General features: G+C 37.3%; 2 protein-coding genes and 1 long non-coding RNA gene across 5 annotated transcripts in view; all 3 read right to left on the bottom strand.

Annotated features, from left to right (window-relative positions):
- Positions 1–20,131, bottom strand: part of stm (starmaker) — a 30,391-nt gene extending 10,260 nt beyond the window's left edge. For 2 of the 3 annotated variants that reach the window (XM_081612517.1, XM_081612518.1), the window contains exons 1-12: positions 20,039–20,131; positions 19,137–19,195; positions 18,225–18,242; positions 17,964–17,996; positions 17,835–17,870; positions 2,587–2,613; positions 2,449–2,490; positions 1,710–1,742; positions 1,335–1,379; positions 1,167–1,201; positions 1,037–1,079; positions 894–944 (exon numbers count right to left, since the gene is read on the bottom strand). In XM_081612517.1, coding sequence (XP_081468643.1) covers positions 894–944; positions 1,037–1,079; positions 1,167–1,201; positions 1,335–1,379; positions 1,710–1,742; positions 2,449–2,490; positions 2,587–2,613; positions 17,835–17,870; positions 17,964–17,996; positions 18,225–18,242; positions 19,137–19,195; positions 20,039–20,049 — 433 coding nt within the window. In that variant the 5' untranslated portion in view covers positions 20,050–20,131. The remainder of the gene's footprint in view (positions 1–893; positions 945–1,036; positions 1,080–1,166; positions 1,202–1,334; positions 1,380–1,709; positions 1,743–2,448; positions 2,491–2,586; positions 2,614–17,834; positions 17,871–17,963; positions 17,997–18,224; positions 18,243–19,136; positions 19,196–20,038) is intronic. The other variant, XM_081612516.1, reaches the window with a different exon arrangement.
- On the bottom strand, positions 4,154–5,711 carry LOC145553699 (uncharacterized). Its single transcript, XM_081612557.1, has 3 exons — positions 5,656–5,711; positions 5,311–5,412; positions 4,154–4,547 (listed from the first exon to the last, which is right to left on the bottom strand). The coding sequence occupies exons 1-3, from the start codon at positions 5,686–5,688 to the stop codon at positions 4,242–4,244; spliced, it is 441 nt and encodes a 146-aa protein (XP_081468683.1). The 5' UTR covers positions 5,689–5,711; the 3' UTR covers positions 4,154–4,241.
- Positions 5,729–7,324, bottom strand: LOC145553702 (uncharacterized). Its single transcript, XR_014089735.1, has 3 exons — positions 7,242–7,324; positions 6,019–6,152; positions 5,729–5,799 (listed from the first exon to the last, which is right to left on the bottom strand). It is a non-coding gene; the product is annotated as an uncharacterized LOC145553702 (long non-coding RNA).

Below are 20,131 nucleotides of genomic sequence, written 5' to 3'. Positions count from 1 at the left end.
ATTCATTGAGAGTCTTCTCAGAGCATTTTGTTGTACAGAGCTGAATTGTAGAAATTCAGTCCACTGGTTTTTAGGTTTGTTACAGGATTGATTTTAAAATTGTTGGACTGGTTTTTTAGGGTCTTAATGTTTAAAGCATCTTCTCAAACGTCAAACAACCAGATGCTCTCAGATGTTCTCCAGACCTTTAATTTGAGTTTAAAGATTCACCTTTGGCTTTCAAATTATTACTTTATTTTATTTTTAATTGTTTTTTCTTATTAACTACCCAACATTGATTTTGTTTTTGGAGAAACTTGTTTGTTTTAAAGTGTTTTGTAGATAAAATTGACATTGATGTGTTAGACTGCGACTTTTATTTTGTTGTTTTTTTATTATTTTTCTTTCTTTTTTTTTAATGATTGCAGGTTTTGTGAATGTTGTACTTTATAGAAAACTCACAACCAATAATTTGGTGAATTTTATTAATTTTGGGGATTTTTACACATAGAAACAATATTAAATTATATGAAGTATGAAGTTATAGTTAATTTCTTTGGAAACAACATGGATTTATTGGCTAAAGGACATATTAAACCTGAAATGCATCAGTTCTTACCTGCTGATTTATAGTTTTACATATTAATTTGCATTTTTAAAATTATTTTTCTGTAATGGATTGGGCACCAAAGCCGTCTCCAGCCCTGGGGCCCAAATCCTTGTGAATCCGGCCCTTGTTGGAAGTATGTTGTAAATGTTACACGTTTATGGGCTGTAAAACCACATTGATGGTTGAAGGATCCTTTAACACATCCAGAGGAGTTAATTAAAAATAAAATTGGCTGAATGTGACGATTCTCTGTTTGCTTTTTGGAAATTTTCCATGTTTGTTGTTGTTTTGTCTTCAGCCTCACCGTCAGAGCTCTTCATCATGAAAGATGTCCCATCAGCCTCCTCTGAACTGGCTGAGAAACACAGAGAATAAGGAATTTAAGCAGCTTTGTAATAAAAAACCCCCCAAAAAACAGTAAGAATTGGTGATGAACTGAAGACTCACGCTGAAAAGGTGAATCTGTTTTTTCGTCTGATTCAGCAGAATCTGAAAAAATGAATGCAGGTCCAAACATGGACAGGTGAGGTTTCAGGTAAACACACAGCTACAGATTCAGGCAGGTGAAATAAATATTACCTGTAGTTTTCTCAGAAGTGTCGTTGCTTTCATCTACAATTAATAATGAGTCACAACATGTCAAATTTCACTGATAATACGATTAATTAGGTTTATGAGCTGGAAAGATTATCCAAAGCAGAAAAGGGAGAAATGTCAGATAAAGACATGGATTAAATGTTTTTACCACTTTCAGCCACAGAAGAATCTGCATCACTTTCTTCTTTCTCCACTGGAAGACAAAATATTAAAACATTTTGTAATTTAACCACATATGCACCAGGAGACAACACGCTAACTCCACGCTAACTCCACGCTAACTCCATGCTAACTCCACGCTAACTCCATGCTAACTCCACCATAACTCAATGTTAATTCAATGCTAACTCTATGCTAATTCCAGGAAGGTCTTGGGATTCCGTCTTGCTCCGAGGCAACAGTGCTACTAAGTATGTCACATCTTATTGTATTAAAATAGAAAGACAAAGATATATTAATAAACATTGTTCTTTAATTAATTAAAACAAAACTATTTCCTTTACACTTAAAGAAAAACACTGACCTGAAATCTCAGAGACCTCAGAAGATTCTGGAGCTTTTCAGAGACAAACAAGAAGAAAAACATCAGAAATAATATAAATCTTTACGACTGTATCAGATCACTGAATATGGAAACTATTTATAAGAGTAACTATAACAAATCTAGAGGAATATGATGTGTAAAAAAGAAAAAGCTGGTTGATATAACTGCTAGTAAAGTCATCGTGTCCAGTGGTGATATAAAACACTCTCTGCAAGAGATTAAACATGCTTACTGTATAATAAGGTTTGTTTTATAAGTTTCATTACTTTGTATTTTTATCTTTGTTGAAATCTTTCACTGCTTCTTGCAGTGTAAAAAAAACAACTTGTATCTGCAAATAATCTGCCTTATAATCCAAATTCTGGATATTAAGTCGTTACTAAAATGTAAGTCATTATGAATCAACATTACAGTTAATATTACATATTCATACTTATGAATTATTGTTTTAGTACATTCTGGTTGGATATCTGCTTTACATTTCTGTTTTATATATTTCTTTTATAATCGTGTAACAGTGAAACTTTCTCTTCTCCATTTCATGCCAAGTTTAAATATTATGTTATGTTTCATTAAAATAAAAGAATAAATTGGAAAACTGAAGGCTGCAAATCTTTGACCTCCATATTAAAGTTGATTTTCCTTTATTTTTAAGCAATTACACAACTAGAAAAAGATTGAAAGCACCAAACTGACATATATGAAATATTTATATCACCTTCAGTCATGGAAGCATCTGAATCAGCTTCATCTGACTCAACTAGAAGACAACACAGATTATTGGTTATTAATCCCTATAACTAATCAATAATAATAAATAAATCCTGATGTGTCAGAGTTTTGATCTGATGCTGACCTGGGATCTCAGTTGTCTCATCAGAGTCTGAATGAGTTAAAAGATGCAAATAAATGTTATTTAGCACAGTCATCACACTGAGAAAAATTTGACCAATGGTTACTTAAAAAAATTGTGGCAACAAAGTGACACGTAATATAATTGAATAGAATTTAAGTTCTACAATTTTGATTAAAAAGTTATTGAATATGTTAACTTAACTTAACTTAAAAAAATGAAGTACATCTTAATAAAAGCAACAGCTGAAATGTGTTTGATTTATTAATATCAATGCAAATGATCATTTATATTGCCCAAAAATATTTAGTAAATCCAAGTCAATTTTACAAGAAAAACTAATTTTTATTTACTAAGTATCTGAGCAAAAATGATGTAGATTTATTAAATATCTGGGGGAAATTTAATCATATTTACTAATAATCTAGGTGAAATTAACTTATATTTATTAATTAAATGGGTGAAATTGATTTACATTTACTAAACATCAACATAAAAATTATTTGGATTAAGTAAATAATACAAATAATATCAATTCATATTGTTAGCACATTATTGGTTAATTCAACACATTAAAACTGTTGTCTTATTAATCTGTAGCTAAAATAATGATCAATTTTAAGTTTTTATTTGTATCATAGCACTTTAAATCTATTCAATTAATATTGAATGTCACTTGTTGCCCTAATTTTTCTGTGTCTAATTTACACAATATCCTGACCAAATTGAGTGGCATCAAAAAAATACCAAATTACAATGCATAAAACAGCAGCAGCATTTATTTGTGCAATTTTATAAAACGTGTTTATGCAGCACCAACTAGTGCAAAATTCCTAAATACAACAATAAAACAGAGAAGGGGCAATATATATCAGTATCAAGTCAAAAACATAGTGCCACTCTGCTCAAAGTTAACATGATTTTTTAGAACCATCACATCAACAACAATCAACGTGGACTCAGTTAAAGTTGCTTCAACAATTTATCAATCACATAAGATTTCACTTTATGTTTAAAGTGAACTCTTATGTTCACTTTTGTGCTCTGCATGTTTAAGGCATGCAGAGCCCAAAACAAGTATGCACATAAACGTACCTGGGGGAAAACACATGACAAGATGTGAGAGTTGGGCAGAGACCTTTGAGGCCATTAAAAACGTCCATTTTCTTTTTTTGTATGTTTATGCTACATCTTGTCACCTTGTTGGGGCCCTTGGCTCCGTGACACTTACTTTCCTTTTCCAAAAAATAAGTTGAAAGGACAGAACTGGAAAAAAAAAAACATATTAAATAAAGTGCAAATGAAACACAACAAAGTTTTCCAGCCTGCAGATCATCACCCTTCAGTGGTGAAGCCTGCATGGACTCTCCAAAAAGGCAATAGTGGATGCTCTATGCTGTATTAAAAGGGACAAGGGTTTCATGTGACAGACCCTGAACAGATCCAAGCCATATAACAGGCACATATGAGAACAAGAGGTCAGTCCTTAGAAAGGGTGGTTAACTGTAATGTACTGCAAGAAAAAATACACATGCAGAATCCACTGAACTGAAAATGACCCTAATTTAACTAACTTCACCGAGCATTTCACAAAGTTTTGCGTGTTGGTTTTGACAGTGACTTGTCTATTCCCTTTTGTTTAGCAACGGTCCGTTTTCTTAAGCCAGTAGTTTATTCCTGAGGCTGTTCACTTTTGGGGAGAGCTTTGAACTATCCAGCCCGAGGAGAAGTTTCTGAAACACTTCAAACGTGTATCTGAGCTCCTTTGGATAGGCGAGATTCACAGCATACGCCAACCCAACAAGCAGGGAGCAAGCCCTTGGAAAGTTACCCAGAGCAGTTAGAATTTTCATGCCGTCCACCACGATACCGATGTCTGGATCCTCTGACGTGTTAGCTTTGATGTTGTAGATCTTCAGGCTTTGAACAGCAAGGTCCTGTGACACACTGTCTTCATCAGCATCCTGTAATAGCAAGAACATTGTGCATATCAGACAGTGCAGCCAAAGGAGAAGGTTCCATTTCCCAAATTGCTTGCAACTGTTTGGACAAGAAAATCTGGAGTTTGTCAGCCGTTGCTTGTAATGCACTCTATTTATGTCAGTGTTTTAGACAAAGCTGAGATAACACAAAAAAACACACATAATTTATAAAGGAAAAATATATATATAAATCAATCATAATAATATATTGTACTATAATCAATTATGCAATGAGGAGCTGAACAGTTACAAATATTTCTAAATGAAGTTTCTGAAATTAAATCAATCCATTACACTATTATTTCTTCCTGGCACTGTCTTGATTAATATCTTATTCTGCGTTGCCTCAGTCTTTCTGTAAAAATGTCTTTGTATTCACAAAGCAGCGTCTTGGCCATCATTTCTTAGCTCACTTTTAGGGACAAATTGCCAAGACTTAAAAATAAAAAAGTTATGGTTAGGTAAAGCATTCTTAGGAAAAAAATTACATAAATTACTGACAAGTTTTAAATTATGCCAGTTGGTGAAATCAAATTGAGATAGCATTCTGCACTAGCATTTAAAAATTACTTAATGGAAAATAAGAATTTAAACACACTTAACAGAGGACAATGATATACCTTGCCAAGAACTACTGGGAGAAATACAGTTATGACTATTTTGTGATTTGACTTTCCAACAAATAACAAGTACAAGAGATGAGAGAAATCACCTACTTTATATTTTAACATCTAATTCAACTTACATCGTACTCTTTTAAGAGTTCATCTGTAGATTCCCCAAGGTACATCATCAAACATCGAATGATAACATCTCTGGTCATGTTGATGTCAGGATTGCTTGGAGTCTGAAACGAAAAAAAAAAAACCAGGTGGTTTATATTACTGTTAATATTGAGTTCCTGTGCCGTCGTAGGAACCAGTGTAATAAAACACTACTCATACAAATTCTCATGCGATTATTTCATATTCCATTTATAAAGACAATCACAGGCTAACCTCCAGTAAATTTAAGTAATGATATTCCAGAAGTTTAAACACAAAACTTTGAGAATAAAATATTAGCAACGATAATGCTCAATGAAAGATACCTTGAGTAGGATAGCCTGCAATCTCAACCCCATGCTTCCGCCCTTCGAGTGGAAGAGGTTCAAGTCGAGGAGTAATTCATCCAGTTTGGACATGAACTTTGATTCAAGATGCACCATTGTGATTCTGTGAAACTCATCCTGGATCTGAAAGACAAATCAAACCAGTTTTAAAGCATCAAATATTACAAACATACATACTGTTCTTACGACATTTCAAAAGCAAAAAGATGGATCAAATTTGATCTATAAAAAAGATGACAGTAACGTAACCCATTTTGTATCAAATTGCTAAATGCAGAATCACAAATGCAATCCTTCACATTGACTAGGAATATTTCTGATTGGCATGCACTTAGAACTCACGTGAGATGTCTCAAATAGAGCGGGCCATCTGGCTTTGATGTCCTCTATACTGTGTGATTGGTTGATGATTTCGTTTCTTCTGTGTGCAAATGTTTTGGCCATTTTGGCCAAATCATTTCGCAACTGTAATGTCACTGAAAAGATCATCACAATTAAGTTTTTTTTTAAATCATCCAGCTCTATAATATACCAACTATGGATGAATACCTCATCCAATCCCACTTCAAAAAATGAACTATCAAGATGTTAAGACAAAAATATGAAACAGATTTTAAGGTAATATGCACATCAACAAATGCCAAAAAATAAATATTAAAATCAAAGATGCCCAAAACGGACTAAGGAAACATTTCTCTCACTCTCTCTGTGGCAGCTCAGTCAGTACGAAGCTACATACTGATTTCAACCCAACATTCACAGACGCATCTCACTGTAACTGTTTATCTGTCAGTGAGCTGCAGCCACAGTTTGAAAGCATAACGTTTTTCCGAGAAAACGGGGAAAATGAGGAAGTCGTGTGTGCCAACTGAATGTAACTAACGTAATGTTAATGGAGACCCTCAGTTTTAGCCGGTGAACTGGGGTTTAGCAAAACACCAGCCATTGCGCTCAAAACACGCCAAATTAAAAGAAGAAAGAAACAGCGCACTTTGTCTGAAAATGTAACTATGCAAAACGGCTGATTTTTCTTCGAAATGTGTAACGTTATAAAAACTGATTAGAAATCTGCTTTTAACATGCTACTTGAGTAAAAATGTTACTTGAGTACATTTTAATTGTAAAAACTGCATGCAGTAACTTTAAACGAAACTCCTGAGTTGATTAGCTCATTGATTATCTCACCGTTGAAAACAACGTCTGTTCCTCCATTATGGTGCCCAAACATGCTAGCTAGCTTGTTAAGGTGGGGGAGGGGAAGCTTGTGCTGAGGCCAAGAAACTAAATTAAATAAAAGAGTAGCTTGTATTCTACGGCCACTATATAACGGTATTACGTTAGTCACATTAAATTGTGACATTGAGACTACTTTTTCAATCATTGCAATGCATTTAGTCAAATCAAAGATGACGTAGACTGACTTCGAATCCTTCACAATATAAACTTAACTGACTTGCTGTACAGTAAAGTTGCCATGTTTGCTAATTTGCAAGTAACTTAAGACAATGTTTAACTGCTACAGACACTTGAATTGTTTAACTAAAAACACTTAAAACATGTCTTACCTTTAAGCAAACGGTAGTCCACGAAATGCTGAGCAGACGCGATGTTCCTGTGATGAAAATGTCTTGGGCGGGAAAAGGTCAAGGCCTCCCAAATGAGTAAAATTTATCAATTTTCTGCATTTTTGACTTTACCAATGAAAATAAATAAATAATACTTATTGTTTTTTTGCTGATTATATTTAAATAAAAAAAAGTAAAATGGCAATTAAAAAAAATTCAAATTTTGGTTAATTCAGCTCAGTGAGATCAAAACTGCACACAGTCTTTTTATTATGTATAGTTTGCTCTTATTTATTAGGGGCATGCCATAGCAATGCATAAGGAGAGCAGTACTGACTTGCGAAGCAAGTCAGTACTGCCTCCATGCATTGCATGGCAGGCACCTATTGTTCTACACCCAATAGAATGTTCTTTTTATTATTAGGGGCATGCCATAGCAATGCATAAGGAGAGCAGTACTGACTTGCGAAGCAAGTCAGTACTGCCTCCATGCATTGCATGGCAGGCACCTATTGTTCTACACCCAATAGAATGTCTCTTTATTATTAGGGGCATGCCATAGCAATGCATAAGGAGAGCAGTACTGACTTGCGAAGCAAGTCAGTACTGCCTCCATGCATTGCATGGCAGGCACCTATTGTTCTACACCCAATAGAACGCCTCTTTATTATTTATTATTCTTCCATCACCGTTAATGCGGCTCGTACCGCTGCGTGCCCACCCACAAAAGTGGTATCAAATCGTGCGGCTCGAGGCCGGCATTATTGCTATTATTTTTATTGGGGATCGGAGTTAAAATGATTACATAAATTATAAAAACGAAAAAATTTGAGATTTTGTGTCTCACAGAATCAGTAATCTTTCTCTATGAAACACACACACAGGACTGTTTATGGCTGACTCAAAAACCCTTTTTAAATCCCCCTCACAGCATAAATATCGCCCTATTGGTCTGAAAGTTGGTCATAACATAGATACACATGGCATGCTCATGTACAATGTTTACAAAAATTTGCTAGGGCTTATGCTTTTGTCAGGGTCCTTCAGACTGACGCCTGGTGTCTCCCAAGTATAGAAACTGTGTCTGAAGAGGATTTTCCCGCTCTTTGGCTCTCACAGCTGCAGGGGATTAATTACCATAGCAACAGAAGAACACAGTGTCTGGAACTGCAGCTCCCCAGGACTGCACTGTAGGGTTACTGGTATTTACAACTGCTTGTGTTTTCAGCATTATACTACTGATTCAAGACTATAACCATTACACATATGTCCCCCCATGTTAAAATCTGACATAATAAGAAAAATAGTTGATTAAAAGTCTATGGACAGAAAATAACGTCGCTGCTCCTTTAAGGAACCAGCGGCACAGACGCAGCGCCTGCGATGCACAGATCACAAACCTGACAGAGAGAGCAGAGAGGATTCGTAGGAAAAGAGCGGTGATGCTCAGCAAGGCAGGTCATTAGCATTTGTACAAAAGTTAGCATTTCACTGTCTATGACTAGTGCACTAGCACTTTACCTAAAGTTAGCTTTTACCTAATTTCTCATTAATTAGACATGTTTAGTATACTGAATAGAGTAGTAAAATTAAACAACATGGTCGTGTTGCTCCACATGCTACTGCCAGCATTTAAGCTAACATTAGCATATTGGCTAATTTTAGCTTATGCATCAATTCTACATAATGAATGGTACAACTACAGTTTATTAAACATGCTTCTGCCTCCCACAGGTTATTGACTACGTTGCAGCTTTCTTTAGCATTAATGCTAATTTTAACATCATAGCGCTGCGTCAAAGCCGACGGGCACACTTTGGCATGCCCCTTTAAAATTTCTGCAGGAATTTTCTAGTTATAAATATAATTTATTATTCTTCCGTTACCGTTAATGCGGCTCGTACCGCTGCATGCTGACCCACAAAAGTGGTATCAAAACGTGCGGCTCAATCCCGGCAAGTGAGCTATTACTTTTATTGGGGATTGGAGTTAAAATGATTACATAAATTAATAAAAACTAAAAAATTTGAGATTTTGTGTCTCACAGAATCAGTAATCTTTCTCTATGAAACACACACACAGGACTGTTTATGGCTGACTCAAAAACCCTTTTAAATCCCCCTCACAGGCATAAATATCGCCCTATTGGTCTGAAAGTTGGTCATAACATAGATACACATGCCTGCTCATGTACAATGTTACAAAATTTGCTAGGGCTTATGCTTTTTGTCAGGGTCCTTCAGACTGACGCCTGGTTCTCCCAAGTATAGAAACTGTGTCTGAAGAGGATTTCCCGCTCTTTGGCTCTCACAGCTGCAGGGGATTAATTACCATAGCAACAGAAGAACAGAGTGTCTGGAACTGCAGCTCCCCAGGACTGCACTGTAGGGTTTACTGGTATTTACAACTGCTTGTGTTTTCAGCATTATACTACTGATTCAAGACTATAACCATTACACATATGTCCCCCCATGTTAAAATCTGACATAAATAAGAATAAATAGCTGATTAAAAGTCTATGGACAGAAAATAACGTCGCTGCTCCTTTAAGGAACCAGCGGCACAGACGCAGCGCCTGTGATGCTACAGATCACAAACCTGACAGAGAGAGCAGAAGAGGATTCGTAGGAAAAGAGCGGTGATGCTCAGCAAGGCAGGTCATTAGCATTTGTACAAAGTTAGCATTTCACTGTCTATGACTAGTGCACTAGCACTTTTACCTAAAGTTAGCTTTTACCTAATTTTCTCATTAATTAGAAATGTTTAGTATACTGAATAGAGTAGTAAAATTAAAACACATGGTCGTGTTGCTCCACATCCTACTGCCAGCATTTGAGCTAACATTAGCATATTGGCTAATTTTAGCATATGCATCAATTTTAACATAATGAATGGTACAAGTACAGATTATTCTACATGCTTCTGCCTCTCCACAGGTTATGACTACGTTGCAGCTTTCTTTAGCATTAATGCTAATTTTTAGTATAAAAACACTGGCTCAAAGCCGACGGCACACTTTGGCATGCCCCTTTAAAATTTCTGCAGGAATTTTCTAGTTAGGGGCATGCCATAGCAATGCATAAGGAGAGCAGTACTGACTTGCGAAGCAAGTCAGTACTGCCTCCATGCATTGCATGGCAGGCACCTATTGTTCTACACCCAATAGAATGTCTCTTTATTATTATAAATATAATTTATTATTCTTCCGTTACCGTTAATGCGGCTCGTACCGCTGCATGCTGACCCACAAAAGTGGTATCAAAACGTGCGGCTCATCCCGGCAAGTGAGCTATTACTTTTATTGGGATTGGAGTTAAAATGATTACATAAATTAATAAAAACGAAAAAATTTGAGATTTGTGTCTCACAGAATCAGTAATCTTTCTCTATGAACACACACACAGGACTGTTATGGCTGACTCAAAAACCCTTTTTAAATCCCCTCACAGGCATAAATATCGCCCTATTGGTCTGAAAGTTGGTCATAACATAGATACACATGCCTGCTCATGTACAATGTTTACAAAAATTGCTAGGGCTTATGCTTTTTGTCAGGGTCCTTCAGACTGACGCCTGGTGTCTCCCAAGTATAGAAACTGTGTCTGAAGAGGATTTTCCCGCTCTTTGGCTCTCACAGCTGCAGGGGATTAATTACCATAGCAACAGAAGAACAGAGTGTCTGGAACTGCAGCTCCCCAGGACTGCACTGTAGGGTTTACTGGTATTTACAACTGCTTGTGTTTTCAGCATTATACTACTGATTCAAGACTATAACCATTACACATATGTCCCCCATGTTAAAATCTGACATAAATAAGAATAAATAGCTGATTAAAGTCTATGGACAGAAATAACGTCGCTGCTCCTTTAAGGAACCAGCGGCACAGACGCAGCGCCTGTGATGCTACAGATCACAAACCTGACAGAGAGCGGAAGAGTAGTCGTAGGAAAAGACGGTGATGCTCAGCAAGGCAGGTCATTAGCATTTGTACAAAAGTTAGCATTTCACTGTCTATGACTAGTGCACTAGCACTTTTACCTAAAGTTAGCTTTACCTAATTTCTCATTAATTAGAAATGTTTAGTATACTGAATAGAGTAGTAAAATTAAACAACATGGTCGTGTTGCTCCACATCCTACTGCCAGCATTTGAGCTAACATTAGCATATTGGCTAATTTAGCATATGCATCAATTTTAACATAATGAATGGTACAAGTACAGATTATTCTACATGCTTCTGCCTCTCCACAGGTTATGACTACGTTGCAGCTTTCTTTAGCATTAATGCTAATTTTTAGTATAAAAACACTGGCTCAAAGCCGACGGGCACACTTTGGCATGCCCCTTTAAAATTTCTGCAGGAATTTTCTAGTAAATATATTTATTATTCTTCCGTTACCGTTAATGCGGCTCGTACCGCTGCATGCTGACCCCACAAAAGTGTATCAAAACGTGCGGCTCAATCCCGGCAAGTGAGCTATTACTTTATTGGGGATTGGAGTTAAAATGATTACATAAATTAATAAAAACGAAAAAATTTGAGATTTTGTGTCTCACAGAATCAGTAATCTTTCTCTATGAAACACACACACAGGACTGTTTATGGCTGACTCAAAAACCCTTTTTAAATCCCCCTCACAGGCATAAATATCGCCCTATTGGTCTGAAAGTTGGTCATAACATAGATACACATGCATGCTCATGTACAATGTTTACAAAAATTTGCTAGGGCTTATGCTTTTTGTCAGGGTCCTTCAGACTGACGCCTGGTGTCTCCCAAGTATAGAAACTGTGTCTGAAGAGGATTTTCCCGCTCTTTGGCTCTCACAGCTGCAGGGGATTAATTACCATAGCAACAGAAGAACAGAGTGTCTGGAACTGCAGCTCCCCAGGACTGCACTGTAGGGTTTACTGGTATTTACAACTGCTTGTGTTTTCAGCATTATACTACTGATTCAAGACTATAACCATTACACATATGTCCCCCATGTTAAAATCTGACATAAATAAGAATAAATAGTTGATTAAAAGTCTATGGACAGAAAATAACGTCGCTGCTCCTTTAAGGAACCAGCGGCACAGACGCAGCGCCTGCGATGCTACAGATCACAAACCTGACAGAGAGAGCGAAGAGGATTCGTAGGAAAAGAGCGGTGATGCTCAGCAAGGCAGGTCATTAGCATTTGTACAAAAGTTAGCATTTCACTGTCTATGACTAGTGCACTAGCACTTTTACCTAAAGTTAGCTTTTACCTAATTTTCTCATTAATTAGAATGTTTAGTATACTGAATAGAGTAGTAAAATTAAAACAACATGGTCGTGTTGCTCCACATCTACTGCCAGCATTTAAGCTAACATTAGCATATTGGCTAATTTTAGCTATGCATCAATTTAACATAATGAATGGTACAACTACAGTTATTACATGCTTCTGCCTCTCCACAGGTTATTGACTACGTTGCAGCTTTCTTTAGCATTAATGCTAATTTTTAGTATAAACACTGGCTCAAAGCCGACGGGCACACTTTGGCATGCCCCTTTAAAATTTCTGCAGGAATTTTCTAGTTATTTATTATTCTTCCGTCACCGTTAATGCGGCTCGTACCGCTGCGTGCCCACCCACAAAAGTGGTATCAAATCGTGCGGCTCGAGCCGGCATTATTGCTATTATTTTTATTGGGGATCGGAGTTAAAATGATTACATAAATTAATAAAAACGAAAAAATTTGAGATTTTGTGTCTCACAGAATCAGTAATCTTTCTCTATGAAACACACACACAGGACTGTTTATGGCTGACTCAAAAACCCTTTTTAAATCCCCCTCACAGGCATAAATATCGCCCTATTGGTCTGAAAGTTGGTCATAACATAGATACACATGCCTGCTCATGTACAATGTTTACAAAAATTTGCTAGGGCTTATGCTTTTTGTCAGGGTCCTTCAGACTGACGCCTGGTGTCTCCCAAGTATAGAAACTGTGTCTGAAGAGGATTTTCCCGCTCTTTGGCTCTCACAGCTGCAGGGGATTAATTACCATAGCAACAGAAGTGTCTGGAACTGCAGCTCCCCAGGACTGCACTGTAGGGTTTACTGGTATTTACAACTGCTTGTGTTTTCAGCATTATACTACTGATTCAAGACTATAACCATTACACATATGTCCCCCATGTTAAAATCTGACATAAATAAGAATAAATAGTTGATTAAAAGTCTATGGACAGAAAATAACGTCGCTGCTCCTTTAAGGAACCAGCGGCACAGACGCAGCGCCTGCGATGCTACAGATCACAAACCTGACAGAGAGAGCAGAAGAGGATTCGTAGGAAAAGAGCGGTGATGCTCAGCAAGGCAGGTCATTAGCATTTGTACAAAAGTTAGCATTTCACTGTCTATGACTAGTGCACTAGCACTTTTACCTAAAGTTAGCTTTTACCTAATTTTCTCATTAATTAGACATGTTTAGTATACTGAATAGAGTAGTAAAATTAAAACAACATCGTCGTGTTGCTCCACATCTACTGCCAGCATTTGAGCTAACATTAGCATATTGGCTAATTTTAGCATATGCATCAATTTAACATAATGAATGGTACAAGTACAGATTATTCTACATGCTTCTGCCTCTCCACAGGTTATTGACTACGTTGCAGCTTTCTTTAGCATTAATGCTAATTTTTAGTATAAAACACTGGCTCAAAGCCGACGGGCACACTTTGGCATGCCCCTTTAAAATTTCTGCAGGAATTTTCTAGTTAGGGGCATGCCATAGCAATGCATAAGGAGAGCAGTACTGACTTGCGAAGCAAGTCAGTACTGCCTCCATGCATTGCATGGCAGGCACCTATTGTTCTACACCCAATAGAATGTCTCTTTATTATTATAAATATAATTTATTATTCTTCCGTTACCGTTAATGCGGCTCGTACCGCTGCATGCTGACCCACAAAAGTGGTATCAAAACGTGCGGCTCAATCCGGCAAGTGAGCTATTACTTTTATTGGGGATTGGAGTTAAAATGATTACATAAATTAATAAAAACGAAAAAATTTGAGATTTTGTGTCTCACAGAATCAGTAATCTTTCTCTATGAAACACACACACAGGACTGTTTATGGCTGACTCAAAAACCCTTTTTAAATCCCCCTCACAGGCATAAATATCGCCCTATTGGTCTGAAAGTTGGTCATAACATAGATACACATGCCTGCTCATGTACAATGTTTACAAAAATTTGCTAGGGCTTATGCTTTTTGTCAGGGTCCTTCAGACTGACGCCTGGTGTCTCCCAAGTATAGAAACTGTGTCTGAAGAGGATTTTCCCGCTCTTTGGCTCTCACAGCTGCAGGGGATTAATTACCATAGCAACAGAAGAACAGAGTGTCTGGAACTGCAGCTCCCCAGGACTGCACTGTAGGGTTTACTGGTATTTACAACTGCTTGTGTTTTCAGCATTATACTACTGATTCAAGACTATACCATTACATATGTCCCCCATGTTAAAATCTGACATAAATAAGAATAAATAGCTGATTAAAAGAAAAATAACGTCGCTGCTCCTTTAAGGAACCAGCGGCACAGACGCAGCGCCTGTGATGCTACAGATCACAAACCTGACAGAGAGCGAAGAGTAGTCGTAGGAAAAGAGCGGTGATGCTCAGCAAGGCAGGTCATTAGCATTTGTACAAAAGTTAGCATTTCACTGTCTATGACTAGTGCACTAGCACTTTTACCTAAAGTTAGCTTTTACCTAATTTTCTCATTAATTAGAAATGTTTAGTATACTGAATAGAGTAGTAAAATTAAAACAACATGGTCGTGTTGCTCCACATCCTACTGCCAGCATTTGAGCTAACATTAGCATATTGGCTAATTTTAGCATATGCATCAATTTTAACATAATGAATGGTACAAGTACAGATTATTCTACATGCTTCTGCCTCTCCACAGGTTATTGACTACGTTGCAGCTTTCTTTAGCATTAATGCTAATTTTAGTATAAAACACTGGCTCAAAGCCGACGGGCACACTTTGGCATGCCCCTTTAAAATTTCTGCAGGAATTTTCTAGTAAATATTCTTCCGTTACCGTTAATGCGGCTCGTACCGCTGCATGCTGACCCACAAAAGTGGTATCAAAACGTGCGGCTCAATCCGGCAAGTGAGCTATTACTTTTATTGGGGATTGGAGTTAAAATGAGTAATAAATAATAAAAACGAAAAAATTTGAGATTTTGTGTCTCACAGAATCAGTAATCTTTCTCTATGAAACACACACACAGGACTGTTTATGGCTGACTCAAAAACCCTTTTTAAATCCCCCTCACAGGCATAAATATCGCCCTATTGGTCTGAAGTTGGTCATAACATAGATACACATGCCTGCTCATGTACAATGTTTACAAAAATTTGCTAGGGCTTATGCTTTTGTCAGGGTCCTTCAGACTGACGCCTGGTGTCTCCCAAGTATAGAAACTGTGTCTGAAGAGGATTTCCCGCTCTTTGGCTCTCACAGCTGCAGGGGATTAATTACCATAGCAACAGAAGAACAGAGTGTCTGGAACTGCAGCTCCCCAGGACTGCACTGTAGGGTTTACTGGTATTTACAACTGCTTGTGTTTTCAGCATTATACTACTGATTCAAGACTATAACCATTACACATATGTCCCCCCATGTTAAAATCTGACATAAATAAGAATAAATAGCTGATTAAAAGTCTATGGACAGAAAATAACGTCGCTGCTCCTTTAAGGAACCAGCGGCACAGACGCAGCGCCTGCGATGCTACAGATCACAAACCTGACAGAGAGCGGAAGAGGATTCGTAGGAAAAGAGCGGTGATGCTCAGCAAGGCAGTCATTAGCATTTGTACAAAAGTTAGCATTTCACTGTCTATGACTAGTGCACTAGCACTTTTACCTAAATTAGCTTTTACCTAATTTTCTCATTAATTAGAAATGTTTAGTATACTGAATAGAGTAGTAAAATTAAAACAACATGGTCGTGTTGCTCCACATCCTACTGCCAGCATTTGAGCTAACATTAGCATATTGGCTAATTTAGCATATGCATCAATTTTAACATAATGAATGGTACAAGTACAGATATTCTACATGCTTCTGCCTCTCCACAGGTTATTGACTACGTTGCAGCTTTCTTTAGCATTAATGCAATTTTAGTATAAAAACACTGGCTCAAAGCCGACGGGCACACTTTGGCATGCCCCTTTAAAATTTCTGCAGGAATTTCTAGTATTTATTATTCTTCCGTCACCGTTAATGCGGCTCGTACCGCTGCGTGCCACCCACAAAAGTGGTATCAAATCGTGCGGCTCGATGCCGGCATTATTGCTATATTTTTATTGGGGATCGGAGTTAAATGATTACATAAATTAATAAAAACGAAAAAATTTGAGATTTGTGTCTCACAGAATCAGTAATCTTCTCTATGAAACACACACACAGGACTGTTATGGCTGACTCAAAAACCCTTTTTAAATCCCCCTCACAGGCATAAATATCGCCCTATTGGTCTGAAAGTTGGTCATAACATAGATACACATGCCTGCTCATGTACAATGTTACAAAAATTTGCTAGGGCTTATGCTTTTGTCAGGGTCCTTCAGACTGACGCCTGGTGTCTCCCAAGTATAGAAACTGTGTCTGAAGAGGATTTCCCGCTCTTTGGCTCTCACAGCTGCAGGGGATAATTACCATAGCAACAGAACAGTGTCTGGAACTGCAGCTCCCCAGGACTGCACTGTAGGTTTACTGGTATTTACAACTGCTTGTGTTTCAGCATTATACTACTGATTCAAGACTATAACCATTACACATATGTCCCCCCATGTTAAAATCTGACATAAATAAGAATAAATAGTTGATTAAAAGTCTATGGACAGAAAATAACGTCGCTGCTCCTTTAAGGAACCAGCGGCACAGACGCAGCGCCTGCGATGCTACAGATCACAAACCTGACAGAGAGAGCAGAAGAGGATTCGTAGGAAAAGAGCGGTGATGCTCAGCAAGGCAGTTCATTAGCATTTGTACAAAAGTTAGCATTTCACTGTCTATGACTAGTGCACTAGCACTTTTACCTAAAGTTAGCTTTTACCTAATTTCTCATTAATTAGACATGTTTAGTATACTGAATAGAGTAGTAAAATTAAAACAACATGGTCGTGTTGCTCCACATGCTACTGCCAGCATTTAAGCTAACATTAGCATATTGGCTAATTTTAGCTTATGCATCAATTCTAACATAATGAATGGTACAACTACAGTTTATTAAACATGCTTCTGCCTCTCCAAAGGTTATTGACTACGTTGCAGCTTTCTTTAGCATTAATGCTAATTTTAACATCATAGCGCTGCGTCAAAGCCGACGAGCACACTTTGGCATGCCCCTTTAAAATTTCTGCAGGAATTTTCTAGTTTAGTAAATATTACTTAACCCTGATCACACTTTTTCAGTGCATGAGTTATATAATTTGTCTCTCAGATTACAACACAATCAAACAAACAAAACAAACAAAAGGTGTGTCTTTGTTCTCTATATTTCACTAAAGAAGGAGCTGTCAGTGTCTTTGTTACCTGGCTGTGAGGTCATAGGTTTATCTGTAGCTTCCTCTAAAAAATAAAACAAAACAAAACAAAAAAAAACATTATTAAAAACCCTTCAGCGGTTTCAGGATTACTGCCGACAGATTATTTAGCTGTTACCATTCAGGTGTTTCACCAGAGCTGCAATTCTGTCTGTGACAAAAAGGAAAAAAGAAACAAAAAGTAGCTATAAGAGAAATGTGATGAAGTTCTGAAGTGCAGTGACCGCCGCAGCCTGTAGGGGGCAGCAGCTGCTCGAATCAGAACTGTTCTCTTCTCTGATTGGCTGAAGATGCCATCCTGAAGATGTTAATCGCTTCCCAAAGGTTAGACTTCTTTTAAATACAACAATATGTCGAAGTTGTAAACATTGATATTTACCATCTTCTGGTGCACTTGCTGTAAAACAAAGATAAAAATAAAGATTAGTGAAGCGTCTTGATCAAAAACAGATGATAAAAACGCCACACTTCAAGGCAAAGGCCTTTAAATAAATAACTCCTTTCTTGCAGCAATATAAGATCAAAATAAAATTCTTTTAAGAAATACCCAAATGTCAATATTAGTGCATTTATTTAGTGGGAAATTTTTTTTAAACCGAAATATCCAACATCTCAAACTTATTTAAAATAAGTACAACTGAAGCAATTTGTAACTTATTCTTTACTTTGCTAAACTGATCAAATAGGGACTTTTAGATATTAATTCAAGGCTTTCTGTTTCTCTGAAGTTAAAATATAATATAAACACAAGCTCTTTTCTGTCAGCAACTCTTCAAAATGGGAAAGAGAAGAGCACATGCCAGTTTAGTGAGCCAATCTTAAAGCATGGAGAGAAAACACAAGCCTGTCCTTAATAAGCCATCATAAATGTAAATATATCAAGTCCGATAAATGCTACCAGGACTTTAACTAGATTTATCTGAACTTACATGAAACCTAAAACAAAAAGAACACATTTTAAGACAAATAATGGGCAGACTTTAAAGACTGGATTTCTCTTGTACCAGGTGGTCAAAGTGTGGAGGGAAAGGTTTTAGTTTAAATAATTAAAAAGTAATTAATCTGCCACTGTTTTTCTGTTCCAACTGTAGAGCAGATACAACTTATAACACGAGTTAGACACGAGAATACATCAGGGATTAAACTCTAATAAGTAAAAGAATATTCAAATTTATGAAAATAACTGTAGTGTTTTGTAAACGTGCTTTGTAGAAGTGGCAGTAATTTGCCGGATCAGTCGGCATAAACACGGTGAGCAGCCCTGGGTGATGTTGATGACGTAGCGGCTTACTTTGGAGCGGTGCTGCGAGGGAAACAGCAGCGAGGGCGCCGAGCAGCAGAACAACACATCTACAAAAACACAAAAAGAAACATTTCAGCACGGCTCCGATGCAAAGCAAGGCCGCTGCGCTTGTGTGAATGCTGCTTCCCTTTGCAATCGCGCTGAACAAACTACAGGTTTTCAGCCTGTGACTCCGTCAAAATCAAAATGTGGGTTTCTATGAAGCACTTTGGAGACCTTCTTTAGCAATAAAACCACCAAAAACATCAGATTTGTGAGTAATCTGAGTGAAGATGGATGGAAAACGGCTGCTGATGAGTGTCAGGTGTGTTCAGTGGCAGCTGGAGAAACCAGTTTCCAACCTGAAGGGTTAAATGACTTTCTTTGTGTTTCTCTACAGAACAGGGGGAAAAAAAAAAACTCACAAAGCGTCTCTTCTTTTCCAACGTATAGAGAACGAGGAGCTGCAATAGAAAACCAGCGCAGACGTTCAAAGAGATGCTTTTAGCTTCATGATGGCAATCTGACGGTGAGGGCTTCACTCAGGAACAGAGTTCATTTAACCCAAGAAGCTCAAAAACACAGTAAATAAAAAACACAAACAACTTCCTTTAGGGTTAGTTTGATTAAAAAGATAGATAAGAGCAACTTTTATATAAAGGTTTTTTTTTTCTTCTAAACTCAGCATCAGTGAAGTGAATCTCAAAAACCATTTAAATAAATCAGAAGCTCAAGATTTAAAGTGACAACTTAAACAGCTATGAAGTGGAAACTTCAGCTTCCATAAACAAGCAGGTGTAGCAGCGACGTAAAACTGATTTAAATCCTTCGGTTGTTCCAAACCTGACGCACAATCTGGCAGTAAAAACAGGCGGATCGCAGAAAAAAAAAACCAAGAGGCGTTTACTCACCGTCCGAACATGTTGCTATTTTCAGCAGGAACTAAAACTCGGACAAGGGAGCTTCAGTGAATGTCTGAAGTCAGCTGAAGCGGCGCAGCAGCA

This window comes from Poecilia reticulata, chromosome 11 (genome assembly GCF_904066995.2).
Source record: "Poecilia reticulata chromosome 11, P_reticulata-male-v2, whole genome shotgun sequence".
NCBI lineage: Eukaryota > Metazoa > Chordata > Actinopteri > Cyprinodontiformes > Poeciliidae > Poecilia > Poecilia reticulata.
This window is presented reverse-complemented; position numbering and strand designations above follow the sequence as displayed.